The sequence below is a fragment of the Physella acuta genome, unplaced genomic scaffold (assembly GCF_028476545.2).
Source record: "Physella acuta isolate Inbredline_101_S28 unplaced genomic scaffold, ASM2847654v3 ptg000714l, whole genome shotgun sequence".
NCBI classification, from domain to species: Eukaryota; Metazoa; Mollusca; class Gastropoda; family Physidae; genus Physella; species Physella acuta.
In genome coordinates, this window is record NW_026732232.1 from 356,363 (window position 1) to 374,161 (window position 17,799).

At 34.0% G+C, this 17,799-nt stretch overlaps 1 protein-coding gene across 4 annotated transcripts; it reads right to left on the reverse strand.

Annotated features, from left to right (window-relative positions):
- Window positions 1-1,493: 1,493 nt before the first annotated feature.
- Window positions 1,494-16,217, reverse strand: LOC131949790 (glucose-6-phosphate 1-dehydrogenase). 4 transcript variants are annotated; one of them, XM_059311744.1, is made up of 13 exons: window positions 10,905-11,022; window positions 10,425-10,748; window positions 9,842-9,879; window positions 9,309-9,417; window positions 8,979-9,187; window positions 8,686-8,847; window positions 8,272-8,397; window positions 8,071-8,164; window positions 7,844-7,970; window positions 7,664-7,753; window positions 7,330-7,538; window positions 6,903-7,072; window positions 1,494-3,167 (listed from the first exon to the last, which is right to left on the reverse strand). In XM_059311744.1, exons 2-13 carry the CDS (start codon window positions 10,698-10,700, stop codon window positions 3,074-3,076), a joined length of 1,704 nt encoding a protein of 567 aa, XP_059167727.1. In that variant the 5' UTR covers window positions 10,701-10,748; window positions 10,905-11,022; the 3' UTR covers window positions 1,494-3,073. The 4 variants fall into 4 exon arrangements, with proteins under 4 accessions (XP_059167727.1, XP_059167725.1, XP_059167724.1 ...); XM_059311742.1 differs by lacking the exons at window positions 1,494-3,167; window positions 10,905-11,022 and adding exons at window positions 4,060-5,612; window positions 16,065-16,217; XM_059311741.1 differs by lacking the exon at window positions 1,494-3,167 and adding an exon at window positions 4,060-5,612 and having other exon boundaries at window positions 10,905-11,023.
- Between the last annotated feature and the right edge of the window lie 1,582 nt (window positions 16,218-17,799).

Here is a 17,799-nt window from a genome sequence, read left to right on the forward strand (position 1 = left end):
ATTTTTCCAATGGTTGTTTCCTCTTTGTTCAAAACCTATAGATGTAGTGATTTTCAGTGGCCAGTGAATGTAAAATTAGGATATGTGAATGAGCATGCAGCAGTCTAAGCAGTTTGTTGTTTTGGTGCAGCACTAACACTGTTGGTAGAACTAACCAGTTGTCTCCACTTGATGTTCTACAGCCATCACCCATCAACATGCATCTACTCAACAAAGCTAGTTTTATTACCTTGAGATCACATAAGCAAGCCTTAAAGATAGCCAAAATGTGCCCTTATGCCCTCTTTACCTAAACAAAAACAAAACAAAAAAGCAATGTTTCATGTAACTAGTGACCTGACTTTTAATCACCCAACTACTTTTTTTATAGAGTTGTGTGAAAAGTTTTGAAAGTTTGACTCTTTGTTACGCCATGGCTTTAATCAGCATAAGAACTTCTACCTACCAAATCTGAAACAGTCATTTAGATCACTTCTCTTAGCTTTGATGAATTAGGGTAATTGATTGCTACTTTGCTCAATATCTAAGACATGATCTTCTATGTCAGGAATGTTCTTTTTAATATGTAAAGGATTGTTTCATCGAAATTACCCTCATCTGTATTTTAATTTCATATTAGCACATTTGATTACTATTTGAGTATATTACTCAGTATGTTATAATGTTTTTCTTCTAATTGTTGAAACCATTGTTATTTTAGGGCTAATTTGTTTCAATATTAATGCTTCACCTGTTTACATGTATTTGTTGTATTTTAAAAGTAAATACAAGGACTGTTGAGTGATGGTATTGCGACTAAGGCACCAGAGTTGTCAATGTTTTAATATCATGTTAGTTTTAAATTAATTTTTTGTCTTTTCAGTGTTACTAGTCACATGTGCATTAAAAAAAAAAATCAGATTTCTTTCAAATCATAAATGTGAACTGGCTAGATGCACTCAAGTGGATGAACATTCCTGTTTTGTAGGAACGCCCTACAGAATTATGCCCTATAAATTATATGCCAGTATCATTGCTGTTTTTTGTCTGGTTGAATGCTAGTATGTTGTTCTTCACTTTAAAATGATGTTATAAGGGTTCCATGTATGTCAGCCTGTGTACTGTGGGTAAAATGATGTTATAAGGGTTCCATGTATGTCAGCCTGTGTACTGTGGGTGCCGCTACTTGTACAGACCTGTAAATACTTGTTGGGAGACCTGGGTTACTGTGTACATACTAAAGATATAATGAATATTACTAGATGGCTGTGTTTTCTAACATTGTTAGTAGCTATTTATGTGTAAATGCATTAGAGTGTATGGCAATCAAATAAAACAAATTCTTGTGAATGCTCATGGATCAATTCACACAAAAATAAAAATTATTGTTTAGTGTTACATCCAATTTGTTGTAATATATACCATTTGTAATATAATCTTTTTGGGTAAATTTTTTAGTTTTCCTTTTTTTTTTTTCAAATCAAAGGTAGTATAATTTAATCAGTATAATCAACACTATAAATATTGATTATAAAATAATCTGATTTCACAGAAGTGTTTTTATTTACTTAACAAATGTTTTTTAAATTATTTTAATAGGCTATATGCCACTATTCAATCCAAGGCACAAATCATGGCTGTTAGCAATAAAATAAAAATATTGGTTCTTATGAAAATAAAGTGAAACACTTTCTGTTAAAGTAAGACTTTAATTATGCAAATTTTTTTTTACTGTAAAGAAAAATAAATATCTTAACAACACTTTTTTGTTACGTTATCGTAAAAAGTCTCTTATTATAAATACAGTCAACCATACTAGCACCACTGATTCTGCAAAAAATACTGCACTAAACTATGTACAGATGCTTCAAACTAGTTTATAAATTTAACAAAAAGGGGTGGTTGAAAAATACTAGATAGTGCACAGTAAAATATGTTTGGTAAAATGTGTTGATCTACATAGAAAATTTATTTTACCAGAGGTTTGTGGTCAACAGCTTTATGTATATTATAGAAGACTTAGTTTCTGTAGACCATTTGTAATCAAAATGTATGTAGTTATTAGCTATTATGTATTAATAATTTAGATTTCTCAGCACACGAAGTATAAATATACATTTAAAGAATTAGCAATAGAATACTGCAGTCATACAATCTTTATATTTACAACAAAACTTTTTAAAAAATTCATTTTCCCGTCTACCAAGTATTAAAAAGTGCTAAAAAAGTTGTAATGAAGTACAAAATAATAATTAGCAGCTGTTATAACAAGTATAATAAAGTATACGTAACATGGAAGGATGTTTAAAGTATAATAGAAAAATTAAATTTACAAAGATAAAAATAAATATCTGCTTGAAAACCAAGCAGATAAAAATAGGTATAAAGAACTTTGTTGTATGTAAGTTTTGAAATCCTTTTTAAAAAGTGGATGGTAAAAATGATTTAAATTAAAAAATTAACATTGTTAGCAAGTTAGACCAATTTTCTCTTGTTCTATGCATTAGTTTTACAAGTTAGCTTTCTTTGTAAGCTCATAAAAAAAGATTTATATTCACTTATTAATATTCAAACTTTTTGTCAGTTTACTAACAAATTGTTGATTATATTGAAAAACATTATTTTGCTTACTATTACTACATTCAAAATGTAACTAGTTAGTTTGGAAAGTTACAGTTTTTGTCTGAATATATATTTATGAATACATGATTATAAAAATTATAGATGTAAAACTTTGATCTGGAATAAAGATCTCACTTTGTTCTTTGACAGTCATGATACAGATAAGCTGCCCCTCACCCCTTAGCAACAGAAACAAAAACATGCACTAGGGGTGTGAGAGTCCCTGATTGAACTGTTAGAATAAATTACATAATCAAACCATTCCACACTTAAAAATGAAAAATCTGATTTTTTTTTCACACATTTAAAACAATTTTGCGCACTAGCACCCAACATCAAAACCATTTTTTTCATACACACTTTCATAAGTTCATATTCTCACAGATTTAAATTAAACCATCCTTTAGTTAGAAATTGTATAAATAATATTTTTGTCTTTACAAATGGTGGTTTGCTGCCTTGGTAATGGTATTTACATTTTAGATTCTTGGTGTGGCCATTTGTAGGTTCCTGTGTAGAGGAAGTCAAAGTCTTGGCACAAACGATCACTTTCTCTTGGCCCTCGACTGGTTCGAATACAAAGAAACAAAAATTTAAATGGGATTTTAAAATTTTTACTGGGAGATACTTACACTAATTGTTAATTTAGTATTGTGTTAGTTATTCAAATTTTTAATAACTGAGTAATATGAACAGTTTCTTTTAATAAATTAAGGAACAGAGTGTATAATTTCTACAATGAATTTTATATTCATTAAATAAAGGTAGGTCAGTAATAGGTTATCATATCATGCTTCCATTACAATCAAACACCAGACATTATTTTGAATGAGTTGCTAAAATTGTTTTTAATTAAACACTTTAAAATACACAGAACAGACCTCAACAGCTCTGAATGAAAATGTGCTAAGTATTTAATACATAATAATTAATGCATAATACCTATAAAAATAACAACAAAAAGCTTTTTAATAAAATCTAAGTTTATTAAAGTACAAGAGATGAGAAACACAGCTGTGCCAACAGAAAACAAGTCCAGCACACCCCACCCCCATCAGTTTCAGTCCAGATTAATAATAGCAAACCATTCTTTTATCACTACCAGTTTTCATATTTGTGACCCACCACAATGGCAACTTAGTTAGTCTTAAAGCATTTTTAAAGTTGATTTCAAAAGTGAAAACTTGAGATTTTGGACCAGGAATCACTGAGTATCGACAGTTTAAATGCTAACTATCCAAAATCAATCTCAGGAAACTGCAAATTTACAATCTGGTAACTTTATACTAAGCATATTAGTTCGCTACTTTAAAGACAATTTGTGCATGTAAATAAATAATTAGAAAAGAATAAAATTTTAAAAATGTATAACCTAACACCCATCCTCCTCCTATTTTTAGATCTAACTTAAACAACTAAAGTGCAAGCTTGCACTTTAGTTGTTTAAGTTAGATCTAAAAATAGGAGGAGGATGGGTGTGGAGCTTAACATTTAAATGTTAAACACAAGAAACTGAGAATAAGCATTTTAGTGATGGAAAACAAAAAGACCGTGATATACTAAAGATGTTATGAGAATATTGGTAAAACAATTCTATGTTTATAAATTATATAAAAAAATAATCGGTTGTGTTAATAATGAGAATATTGGTGATAGGCTACTCAAATTTAAAAGATCTGCTGCTTTTGGGGAACCCAATACAAAAACTTTTGTACAATATATTGTTAGACAAAATGTACAAAACAAAATTAATTACATGAGATACGATTACCATCAATTCACATGTGAATATTGGTCTCAAAGAGGGGGAGTGGAGTACTTTTATGTATGCTTTATATTAACATATTATTCATTTGAGATATAAAACTAAAACAGTTAAAAAATTTTGACATAAAAGGTGATCCCTTAAATAAACAAGATGTGATGTTTGGAGTGCACAAAGCCGAGAGTGGTTAGGGAATGTAAAGGTCATGTAATTTTATATAATAGTACTTTTAAAATGTATTATTTTATTACATTCATTAAGATGATACTTTTCTATTTTTTAAAGTTTAGATCAAAGGTCTTTTTAAAATATTTAACCATCTTTGGCACAACAAAGTAAGTAATAAACACACAAAAAATGTAAAATTATTATTGTTGTTAATGAAACTCCAAAACACTTCTACAATTTTGAATTTGTGTCAATTTTCAAAAACCTTTTGGCTTTTTTTTAAGTTCCAACCATCACATTTAACATATTTACGATCCATGTTGTTTAAAACTTCATAAAAATATAAGTAAAACCCCGTGTTTTTCAGTGATGAAAGCCTATATAAAGTTCAAGTTAGATAGTGAACAGAAGATGCAATAATCTTACATTGGAAAAGCTTTCAAACAATACTAGTTAGTTTTGGATATTGTTATCAGTTGGGGTAATTGCCAAGTATATTGTTATAAATGGTTCAATAAGGTTGATAGGATTAGAGAAAAATTCTTTTACAATTATTTTTTAAGAAAAATATTTAATATTCTTGTATATTTTTCAATCACAGAAATGGTTTAAACATAAAAAATAATTAAATTCAATTATGTTGAAAGTCTGGATTTCCAACCTGTTCTCCAGTACATTTCCCTTTCAGTAGTGTGAAAACAAATAAAACTATTTGCCAATTATTAGCCATGACACATGGCAGCTGGATGCTTTTATACAACATTTTGCAACACTTACACAAAGTTTAAGTGAAATCATGACGAATAGAACTAAATAATATTTGATTCAATTTTTTTGACAACCTTCAATTAGAAGAAAAAAAAATTTTATTTAACAATGAAATATTTTTTTTAAAATTTTGTTTTAAAAGCAATCAATAACTCATGAGTAAAACCACATTGAAACAACTCTGAGGTTTTATACAGACACTATCTATGACGGGCTGTTTAGTGGCATGCTGGTCGATTTCCATATGTAAGATCCAGTATAACGGAAGTCATTTTTTATCATCAGGTCATCTGACTCTTTAGGTCCACGGCTGTTAAAGGGGAGAAAGCAGGGAACAAATAGGAACATGCAAAAAAAAAACCCATGTAAACCTAGGGTTAAGTTAAGCTAAGCTTGTAATCAATATAAAGGTTTCGATTAGAAAATCATGAAGGCATTTATATCTTGTTAAATGATGAAGTGTCAGGAAGTTGCACCTTTATGTCTCAGTACTTTCGTAATCAATCATTTGTACATTTTATAAAATTTAATGTATTGAATGGGCCTAAGGTAATTTATCAAAATTCACTAGCCCAAAAACCCTTTAAAGGCGAGTTGTCTGCAGAAAATCTAAAAGAACATTTTCCAGAAATGTGTTTAATTAAAATACACAGTAATGTGTTTACCTTATATTAAAAAGCCAGAAGATTATTTTTTTATGTTTAGCTATTCATCAGATGGCAAATAAATAGTATTTTATCTCAGATTTAATGAAATCTATTTGAATCCCCCAAATTATTTTGAGAAGCTGCTTAAGAAAATAGAAGGTGCCTATTCATTTAGTTTTAAAACACCCAGAGTAACACTGTGAATGGACACCAAAATAAATTGTCTAGATATTCTGCTTTAAACAAACATTAACATAATGTTTATTAAATTTTTAGAAAGCAATGAATCTTTTCAATGAGAGCTATGGTTTGTGTAAATACGAGTTTAAATTTTTATTGATTACACAATTACGTCATGGCCTTTCAGTCTATGGCTTTCAGTCAATTGGATGTCACCAGTTTTCTATGTTAATGCAAAATTGGATTTTTTTAAAGCCCTTCACAAGAAGCTTATTTAAACAAAAAATTGAACTGCAGTGTTTGACTTCATTCAGCTTGAAAATATTAACAACCTTTCAGCAAAGCTTATTAATTGAGTAAATTATTTATCATCTAGTATAGACAAAAAGAGTTAATTTTAAGATTTTTCTTTTTAACCCTATAACACATGTGTTAATTTTAACTGCAAAAAATGATCAGCTTACATTTTTTCTTTAAAACAAAAAACATGGGAAAATATTTTTAAACATTACTAGTCATTCTAATCATTATCAAATCATTATAGGGTTAAAACATGTATTAGCAAAAACAAAATTTAAATATCTCTCACTGTTATATTATTACAAATTTTTAAAATTCCAATGTATTATGACTGTTAATTGATTAAATTAAAAAGTTAATTGATTTTCAGAATTAATGCTACAAACAAATTAAACAAGTTTTTAAATTGTATGACAGCTGCCTTCTTGCAGAAGGAAAAGCAAGCAATGAGCAATGAAGATGGTGATACTAACCTGCCATATTTATAAGGGATTGGTGTAGGCTTCTCCTTCTCAATGTGGTGCAATAAAGGTGTGAAGATGCGCCACGCTTCATAAAGCTCATCAGATCTGACAAAGTGGATCTGTGAGCCCATGAACACATCCAGTATGAGACGTTCGTAAGCATCAGGCATGTTCACTCCCTGAAAACAAGGTCTCATTATGAAAATTTACCAGTTATATCAGAAGCTACTTAAATCAATTCTCCTCTACTTTAAATTTTATTAACATGTTAAGAAATTTTTGGTCTGTCAATTAGAAGTTATGTACTTTAGTTTTTGCACCATTTAAATTTATATCTTTACAAAAGAAGTTTTAAAACTTTCCTTACATAATTCTACTAGTCTGAAACTTGGATAAAATAATATTAAAGTAGAGTAAATAAGATCCTCAAACTCACTCTATAGCGACTACCATAAGTCAGATCTAGCTCACTCTCTTCACAGCTCAAACTCATCCCAGGTGTCTTAGCCATCATCTTCATATAAATAGCCTCACTGGGCTGAACTCTTATGACCAGCTCATTGCGTTTCACTGCTCCAGGTGCAAAGATGTCCCCTGCCACATCTTTGAACTGGACTCTTACCTCTGCCTTGCGTTCATTTAAAGCTGCATTAAAATAGGAGGGTAAAGTTTTAACAAGGTTCATTTAAAGCTGCATTAAAATAGGAGGGTAAAGTTTTAAAAAGTTAACTCACAAATTGCATTCATTAAAAGAAAAGCATTAGATTTACCTTTTCCACACCTTAGGATGAAGGGTACCCCATCCCATCTTTCATTCTTCACAAAAAGTGCAACTGTAGCAAAAGTTGGTGTCACTGAACCTAGAAATGAAAGTAACAATTGTTTTTCATTTTTGTTACTTAGAAATCTAAGACCATTTTTGAAGATAACTTTTTAAAAATACCTTATACCTTTTGGAACAGTGGGATCATCCAAATAGCCAAGTTTTTCTTCCCCTTTCCCTTCAGGATTACCAACATACTGCCCCAGGACAACATTCTTTAATTCTGGTGGTGGAATGCTCTTTAATACTTTTACCTGAAGGTTATACAAGGATATAGTTATGGCAATTTGATATAAAGGAATCAGGGTAAAGCATCTTAGAGTGCTTTAAAGCAGAAACACAATAAAAGTTCACCTTTTCATTGCGAATATCTTCCGCATGTGTAGATGGTGGTTTTTCCATAGCAACCAGTGTCAAGATTTGAAGTAAATGATTCTGCATTACATCCCTGTCATTTTTTAAAATTACTTTATTAAGAAGGGGACAAATGTTTACATGCACTACTATGTACACTGGTTAAGTTTGAAAATGGTACCAAAAACTAGAAAACAAAACCTTAGGATTCCAAACTCATCAAAATAGCCTCCTCTTCCCTGAGTGCCAAAAGGCTCTTTAAAAGATATAACAATACTAGCTATATTGTCACGATTCCAAATAGGACTGAAGATTCTGTTTCCAAATCTGAAATGAATTACACAAGTGACAAACAAAGTCTCAACAATAAATTTAACATAGCATTATAATTTACACACCATTTGTTTTTAGTACCTTACACCCCAACTCACAGATAGAGGTTACATGTTATACACATCTTATTAAGCATTCTTGTTTTGTAAAAGTTGCATTTTTTTTTTAAAGTTCAGTGAAAAAATATTTGATTTGAATATATTTAATAAATGTAATACTTTTTAGCTTACCTAAATATTTATTTTAAATGTAAACAGCAGCATATGGCATCTATTACCATACCTTAAAACCATGAGATTTTGAACCATTTCTTTGCCCAAATAATGATCTATACGATAAAGTTCTTCCTCTTTGAACAGGGCAGATAAATGGTGAGAGAGCTGGTTGGAACTTTCCAAGTCTTTGCCAAAAGGTTTTTCCACCACAATCCGAGTCCACTTGTCACTGAAAAGCAAATAATACATTTGTATGAAAAAAAAGAAACAATATTTTTTCAGTTTCTTTCAGTATAGGTAATGTAAACTTGTTAAGACTATCAAAAATTAATATAAAATTAATATTGTTAAGAATCTCACCCTTTAGACATGCAGACAGCCTTAATGTTAAGCGTCACTTGCTCAAAGACAGATGGTGGCAAAGCCATGTAAAACAATCTATTTGAGCTTCCTTTTTGCTCTATAGCAGTATTTAAATTTTTAAAATCCTGGGTTTTGTCATAACTGCCAGCCACATAGTCATTTAACTTAAAGAACGCTTTCACTTTTTCTTCTTCACTATCCTTCACCTTTAAAATGAAAATATAAACTGTTTGAAATTTTATTTTCGTACTGTTTCTTTGTAAAGTCAATTGCATCAAAACCTCAATTTAAAATTTCTATTTAATTCCTATAGAAATATATTTATACCTTCATGTAGGGGAGGCAGCTTTTCTGAATGTCTGCCATAGTGAGTTTGCTTCTTGCATATCCAATGAAGTGAGTCTTAGGTGGGATGAGTCCATCTTTAAAAAGCCACCTTTGATAGAGTCAACAAGAGGTCATAAGAATAATATATACACAGCATTCATTTATTACTAGTATCATTAAGTTATAAAAGTGACTTTTTAAAAAGCTTTTCTAAACAAAGTAAAAGTATTAGATTGTAATAAAAGGTCAAAACTAATGTAATCAACTTTTTAAAGAATATATTTAAAAGGTTGTATTCAAATATTCTTTCGAATCTGGGTTCAAGTCAGTAGAGTGTCCCTGAGTCCACCCAACTCTGATGGGTACCTAACTCGTGTTAGCAAAAGTAAAGGCGGCTGGGCATAGTGCTGACCACTTAATACCTTTAAATGCTGAGGTCAAGAAACATATAAACTCTACTTTATCTGCCCAATAGACTGTCAGTCTAAAGAGGAATCTTTTTTTTTTACTTTATTCTTTTATTAAAAGCTTACCATAAAGTAGGATAAATTTTCTTTTTTGCCAGATCACCCTGCAAAACAATTTTTTATACTGTATTATCTCAGAGATCATACACATTTTCAAGTTCACATCAGGTTTAGGGTGCATGTATTTATTTTAGTTAATTTAGTTGGATAATCTACTATTATCTACTAGGTGCACTGTTTAAAACATCAGGACTAAGAGGATAAGTCTTGCATATATCTTTAAATAGAACACAAAATTAATTATACATGATTCCAAGAGACAAGATTAATTTTTAAATCTATTCTATTTTTGTAAAATAAGGTTAGTAATAATTAGAGTATTATTTTCAATCATTTTATTTTAGTTATTTGAACACATTTTGTCATATATGGGAACACTGCATAAATTAATTAAATTTCATTTCGTTTGGTGGGGGGGGGGGGCGGTTCCACCCCCCCCCCCCCCCCCCCCCCAAGAGATGCCTGGAAGAAACTCTGGTTATGAGTTTCAGTTATGAGTCAAAAGCTGCAGCAATGGTCAATGAGCAGGATGGGGGGGGGGAGAACTTATCATTGACAATGTAAAACCAGTTAATTAATGTAAACTTACGGAAGCCCCTAGAATTACAAAAACATGTGAAGCTCCATGTCCTTCGTGTTCGACTTCGTCTCGAATTTTTGCTAAGACTTCATCCACAGAAACAGTTTGATGTTGTGTAGAATCGTCTTGATGTGATGCCATTTTGCTGTTTGAGATAACTTGCCCCGGAAATGACCTCAAATCGAAAGGTGGGTGTTGCCCTACAAAAATTGCAGTGTCACCCTTGCCTTTTGTAGAAATTGTCCCTCTTTCAGTTTCAAATATTTTTAAATACTTTTTGTACATGAAACCAAGTAGACTGTATGAACCTCTTTCTAGTTATTTCTCAGTGATCTGGAAATAAAAAATTGTACAGATAAACACAATGTTCATGCTGGCTATGCTAAATAAATATTAGAATAAGGCCTATGTGATTTTAGCCTATGCCAATGCATTGGCATTTGCCATTTAGACTAGGTCTTAAAATTTTTAGACTACAAATTCCCTTACTGTGTGTATGTAAGCAAACTGAAAAATGCTTGATTGAACAGGGCATAAACGTACTGCGCGTATTAAGTCCAGAGTGTCTACAGTCTACACTAGTCTACAGTGTGTCAAGTGCAGGCTACGCACTGTGGCGGATATGTGCGTTAACGCAGATTAAAAAAAAAAGTCAACCGCAGTCTACAGTCGTGCCCCAAGTACGCGGATTTGTGATGGTGGTTTATTTGTACCACTTTAAAGCAAAACATCCGTATAACATCCTGTATTTTGCGTCGATTTTAGTACATAAAGCTTGGAGAAACATTGATGTTTTAAATTCTAAGTATAAAAAGGCTCAGGCTTAGCCTAAAACAGCTTACTTATAGATGCTACATGCAGTGTTTCTTCCAGGCATCTCTTCGGGAGGGGGGATGGGGGGGGGGGGGGGGGGGCAGCCGGAAACTTTAGTCCGCCCCCCCCCCCAGAAAATTTTAAGTGCCCCCCCCCCCCTCCCAGAGAAAAAAAGTCTGGAAGAAACACTGGCCATAGTCTTCGCTACACTGAATCAGATCCGTTCTACTGATGATGTCACCCCAAACTTTGTGTATGTATGTGTGTGGTGGTCCACAACTGACGTCACACTCCCAATGGGGGGGGGGTGGGATTCGGACGATTGTACCCGGGGCGCGGCTCAGACAGTGTGACATAAAAAATCGGTTTTTAAAAATTAACATTTGTTTCGCTGTTTCAAAGACATAATTTTTAATCGAAAGTATTATCACACCATCTCAGTTAATATTACTAGAGAAAAAAAGTGCTGGTGACAGCAACTCTTCTAGGAGAGACAACTCCAAAATCAAACAACTGCTGCCTTGTAGTTTGTTCTTTGTTGGACAAAGGCTATGGGAGCAAATCCAAAAAGAAAAACAGGCTGAAATCGAAGTCAACGGCTTATTTGCGCATAACAAGTTGACACGAGTGCTGTCATAAGTTGACGGAGGTGGACGCGTAAAGAAAAAGTATGCTATAGATGTAAATTATTGTGAACTGTGGACAAACTACACGCAAACAGACATGTGTGCTTAATAAAGTATAAGCTTAGAGCGACGTAGCAAAAAATGTAAAAGCAAGCCTGTCAAGTTTTAACTGAGATTAGGATGGATGGGTAAAGGCGGCTATAATAGGGGTGTTAAGAAACCAATGTAGGGCAGAGTTTTTTCCAGGCATCTCTTCGGAAGAAAGTCTACCCCCCCCCCCCCCCCGAAAGAAATGGAATTTATTTAGAAAACATACTTTTATCAGTGTCCGCCCCCCCCCCCGGAAAATGTTGTTTCTAACCCCCCCCCCCCCCCCCCCCGAAAATATCAAGCCCCCCCCCCACCCCCCTCCCCCGGAGAAAAAAGTCTGGAAGAAACACTGATGTAGGGAGGGGAAAAGGCGGCGATAATATTAATAAGGATGTTAACAAGCCAATGTAGGGAGGGGTAAAGGCGGTGTGACGTCACACTTTTGCATTATAAAAAAGCAAAGTTAGAAAACTAGTTTTAGCCGTTATTTTGCGTTTTAGAAAACGGTTTTAATAAATTGCAATAGGAATTTATTAAAATACTTTATGTTGACAGAGTTCAGACAAGATTTTGGAAAAATATCGATATTTTAAAAAAATATAACCTTGGGTGATACCCAAGCTAGTGACGCCACTGTCTAATTGTAGGTCTATTAGAGGAGTACGTAATCTTTTAGGTCTAGTACGTGGGGTGCCTGCATAGGACCTTCATTGAGAAGTTGTAGAGAAGACGCTTTAATTCATAGCTTCATAGCTTCAAGAATTATTCAAGATAAGAAGAGTGGTATAGAGTAGTCTAAATATAAACAACAATGACACTGCCATTTCCTTTTGTGGAGTGTAGACAGCCCAGGCTGAATATTACACTCGTAATTTAGCCGGCATGGTAAAACGCTAAGTCATGCTGATCTTGTCAGCTGCTCCCGTGTCATCCTTCACCTTTTAATACACTTTGCTTAACATGGACATTTATCATACCGTAGTTTAAACCAATAGTAGCGTGTAGGATGATTTATATAGGCCTATATATCTAATATATAAAGTTCAATTCTGTATGTTTGTTTGTAAAATGTTTGTAATCGAGGATTACAAAGGAATATATGAAAAAACTATACTTATATGGATTCAAGTGTTAGATTATTAAAGTACTCTTGGTATAAATTGATGAGTTAAAATTTTAAAAAATTTAATATTGAAAGTGTTTTAAAACAATTTTCATTTTACACACTTAAAGTAATAATTTTCAATATGAACATTACATAAAAATTTATAAAAAAAAATATGTATCAACTTTTATAAAAATTTCTAATTGTGTCTGAAAATTATTTGCATTTAGTCCTTTAGCGCTCATTACTTCCCTTGATTAAGAAAACACAGTTACTTCCCTTTAAAAAACACACTACATGGGGGGGGGGATAATTTACTTTTTATTACTTTGTTTTCCGTTGCGGATAAGCTTGGAGTATTATAATTGTTCACTAAATTGAAACAGGCGCGTCCGCTGGCGCCCCGGCAGGGTTCGATTTGGCGCCCTGGGCTATCTTGTGAGCGCTATGGTCCATAATTTCGCTTTAAACAGTGCGATAGACTATGGATAAGAAAGTTTACTATAGTCTTAAGTGAATCGAATCCGGGCGTCCTCCGGCGCCCAGACATGGTGCTATTTGGGGCCCCGGGCCTTCCCGTGTTCGCTTTAGCGCCTACATTCGTTTAAGTGAGTGTAAATGACTATGAATAAGTTGGGGTACTATAGTCGTTAACTAAGCTGAAACAGGAGGTTCCGCCGTCGCCCCAGCATGGTGCGATTTGGCGTCCCGGGATAGACTGTGAGCACTTTGCGTTTATTTTTACGTTTGTGTTTTCTTTGGGTTTGTGTTTGTTTTTGTGTTTGTGGTTGGGTTTGTGTTTTCGTTTGTGTTTCTGTTTGTGGTTGGGTTTGACTTTGCGTTTGTGTTATCGTTTGTATTTGTGTTCACGTTTATGTTATGTTTGCTTTTTTTGTGTTTTGGTTTTGGTTGGTTGTGGTTAGGGTGGGCAATGCCGGGTATATGCTGATTACAAAACACACATGTCATGGTCATTTACAGATAGGTTTTTAACAGAGGCCAGTGCAGGGTCCAGACAAATCGGCCCCGACATAAGAGCCCCGTCAACTCGACCCCGTCAAAAGGGCCAATGACATATGGACTCCGTCATATAGGCTCCCGACAAATAGGCTCCCGTCATTTAGGCTACCGACAAATAGGCTCCCGTTATATAGGCTCCCGACAAAAGGGCTCCGGTCAATAAGGCTCAAGACAAATAGGCTCCCGTAGAGTTTCTGTAGAGACTAAATCTCCCGATAAAACAGTCTCACTGAAAGACCCCTTCATCAATATTCTTTGGAGTTAGCTTATCCAACACTAATGCATCTCTTGTTCGACAGGCCTTATTTTTATAACAAATTATCTATTATAAGAAATAGTATTTTTAATTTAAGGGTCATCTATCTATGACTTCCATAAATGAGTCGGTTATAGACTTTTCCAACTCAGTGTGTGGGGAGAGTGGTCCACGCTGTATATTCCTAACTGCAGTATGTTTGTAGGTTATCAAAACAAAATGCCGTTATTCTGAAAACATCATTTATATCATACAATTACACTTTTGTGCTCGCTTTTAAGCAACAGACCTTTACTGTTGTAAATTAAATATTATCAAAAATTAAGAATTGGTGAAATTTAGCTGTTAAGGGCTAGATTTGTTTGTGAATTGATGTTGGTTCATGAAAAACAATTTCATTCAGGCATTTAAAAGAGGTTATAGTGATATTGGAGGAAGGACAAAATGGTTACTTTTATGTCAATAGTGCCATAGTGGTCATGCCATTCATTTGTCTGGAGCCAATATGTCCTGAGTCAATTTGTCGGAAGCCAATATGTCGCGTGCCCAATTGTCGGGATCCCATTTGTCGGGAGCCAATATGTCCTGAGCCTATTTGTCGGGAGCCAATATATCGGGAGTCCATTTATCGGGAGCCTAAATATCGGGAGCCCATTTGACGGGAGCCTATATGTCGCGAGTCAATATGACGGGAGCCCATATGACGGGAGCCAATAAGTCGGGGCCCTTTAAAGGGGCTATTTTGACTGGGTCGCTTCGTCGGGGGTCGATTTGACGGGGTCGTATTAACGGGGCCAATTTGACGGGGCCGATTTGTACTAGACTACCCGTCATCTAGTTAGATAACTGTGGGTTTCGGGGGTCATCCATAAATCACTTGGTCTGACAGCACTTTTGGTCCATGTCGCATTGCATATAGAATGCCATACAAACAATACGTTACTCACAATGAAACCGCACCCAGAATAATGAAAACGCGATTAAAACTTAGCCTGTGCGCACATTGGTCGACCAATGTAGGAAATACGCTGTCAAGTTTATGGTCTTCGGACTTTGGCCAGTACGTCCCGGACAGTGCGCGCATTGGCCCGCCAATGTACAAAATACACGCTTAGTGCTAAGCTCTTCGGGCTTTGGCCAAGAGAGCCGGCCAATGTGCACATTGGCCGCACTTTGGGCTTTGAACGTAACATATACATTTAATTTCACTCATACGATCAATTGTGTATCGTTAGCTGTAGGTCTAGTACCCAGCTGAAAACAAAACTCTTAATACCTAGCATGACGATTTTGTGTATCAAACATTACATAATTATGGCAGGCTATCAAACACGATATAATCGTGGTAGAATAAAAAGGGTTTTATTAACCATTCCATGACACTTTTTGTTGCTTACAAATAAAGCGAATGAGACGGAAGCTTTTCTAACTCAAGCTAACACACACATGATACTCGCTTATGTAAGTGTATATAATTTGCTTGAAATAAATGCTATTGACAGTATAAGTGTGGACGCCAGAAAATCTAACCACGCTAAGGGCTATACACCATGTCCTACATACAGCGTCCTGTACTACAACAGTGTGTCCTGTACTACACACTGTTGTGTCCTGTACTGCACACCGTGTTTCCTGCACTACCAATGAGTCCTGTAGGCCCTAGTAAACACACTGTACTACAAAAACTGGACCTTGTTGTCCACACAGCCGTAATATCTCATCAAATTATGTCTACTTACCTCCCGTTGGGAGTTGTACAAGTCGGGTGTCGAATACAGTAGACCGCTTCTATGAGCAGGAGGCTTGACACATTATAGGACGGTGAGAAGCAACCGTAGCCTGTCCGTAGCCACCCAAAAGTGACTGTTTCTTAACGTCAATATACACGGTGACACAGCATTACTGACATGATCGATATGGCAGTCGATACGCTCTTCAACTCCATTCAAGTCCGATAACTAGACCTACATACAGGCACAAGCATATATATATATATATATATATATATATATATATATATATATATATATATATATATATATACATACTACTTTACTACATTCACTATGTAGGCCTAACCACACCATATGTCTAACTAATAGGGGACTGACTGCAGTGTTTTACGTGACCCTACTCCGTCTTGTAAGCAAAAACAATATAATGGAATCAATGTTTTGTGTGGATAGAGCAAATACAAGCTTTACATAATTAATAAACCGGGAGTGATCTCCCCTAAACTTTCTCGAATATTCTAATATAACACTACGGGGGATGGCAACTCGGGATATAGACTTCTAGACATGATTTTTAATCCATTTCAAATACTCAAATTTTTTAACATAGAATATAATCTCGTAGAAAAAAGAAATGCACACCAAGTGAACGCTAAATAAAGATGTGCATAATAGTGCGAAATATTATTAGTACTTTATAAATTTACATGCTTTTTTTTTTTAAGAAATCGGAAATAGCGTAAATAAGTACTTCCGGTCAACGGAAATTACTCAAAATTTGACAGAAGGTAGATAATTAGATCTTTTACTTACATATCAAATTTCATTTATCTATATGAAATAGTACTTAAGTTATAGGCTTTTGAAAAATTCAAAGTAGAAAAAGTACCACTTCCGGTTATCGGAAATCGCTCAAAAGTTGATACGGATCTACGATTTTGATAAAATACTTATATATGAAATTTCATCAACCTAGCTGTAACGGTACTCAAGTTATCGTGTTTACACACGGACACACACACAGACAAGATTGCAAAATTATGTTTTTCCGTATCAGTGAGATGTAAAACGTCGAGATTTGCAAAAATCTCGATTTTTTTTGCACGATTACAAGACTTTCTCTATATTTCGTATATACGAGAAAGTAAAAAGCATGAATAATAAATATTGTTGGAAATAGGGAGAGGGTAGACCAGCAAAACTAAGTCCAGCCTAGCATAAACTGTAACAGACAAAGCACAATTACAACTATTGATAATATACTTAATTAAGCCCAGGTCGTGTAATCATTAAGCCTAACACTGGCAGCTTTTATCCGCTTTAATCGACTTAGACAACACATATATTCCTACTTCACATTTTTATTCCGCAATGTTTATTTAAATAAAAAGTGTTTATTAATGAAAGGTCGGATCAACATCATAAAATGTAACTAGTCTATAGGCCTATATATATAAATGAAATTATATTTTTTGGTCCTTTATGCATTACTATGGCGCTTACATTCTTATTTAAGGGCACTTTGCAATAGGGAAACTAATCACACGGCATTAGACGATTAAGGGGTCATCCATAATAACTGATATACGGCTTTAGTATTTTCTATGTTTATTATTAGGCCTAAATATCAAAAGTAGAATCTGGAGGTGTCTTTATTTAACACGAGCAATGTCCAGTGTTTCACAGGCATCTCTCTGGCAGAGCCCCCCAGAAGAAAGTCTACCCCCCCCCCCCCCCCAAT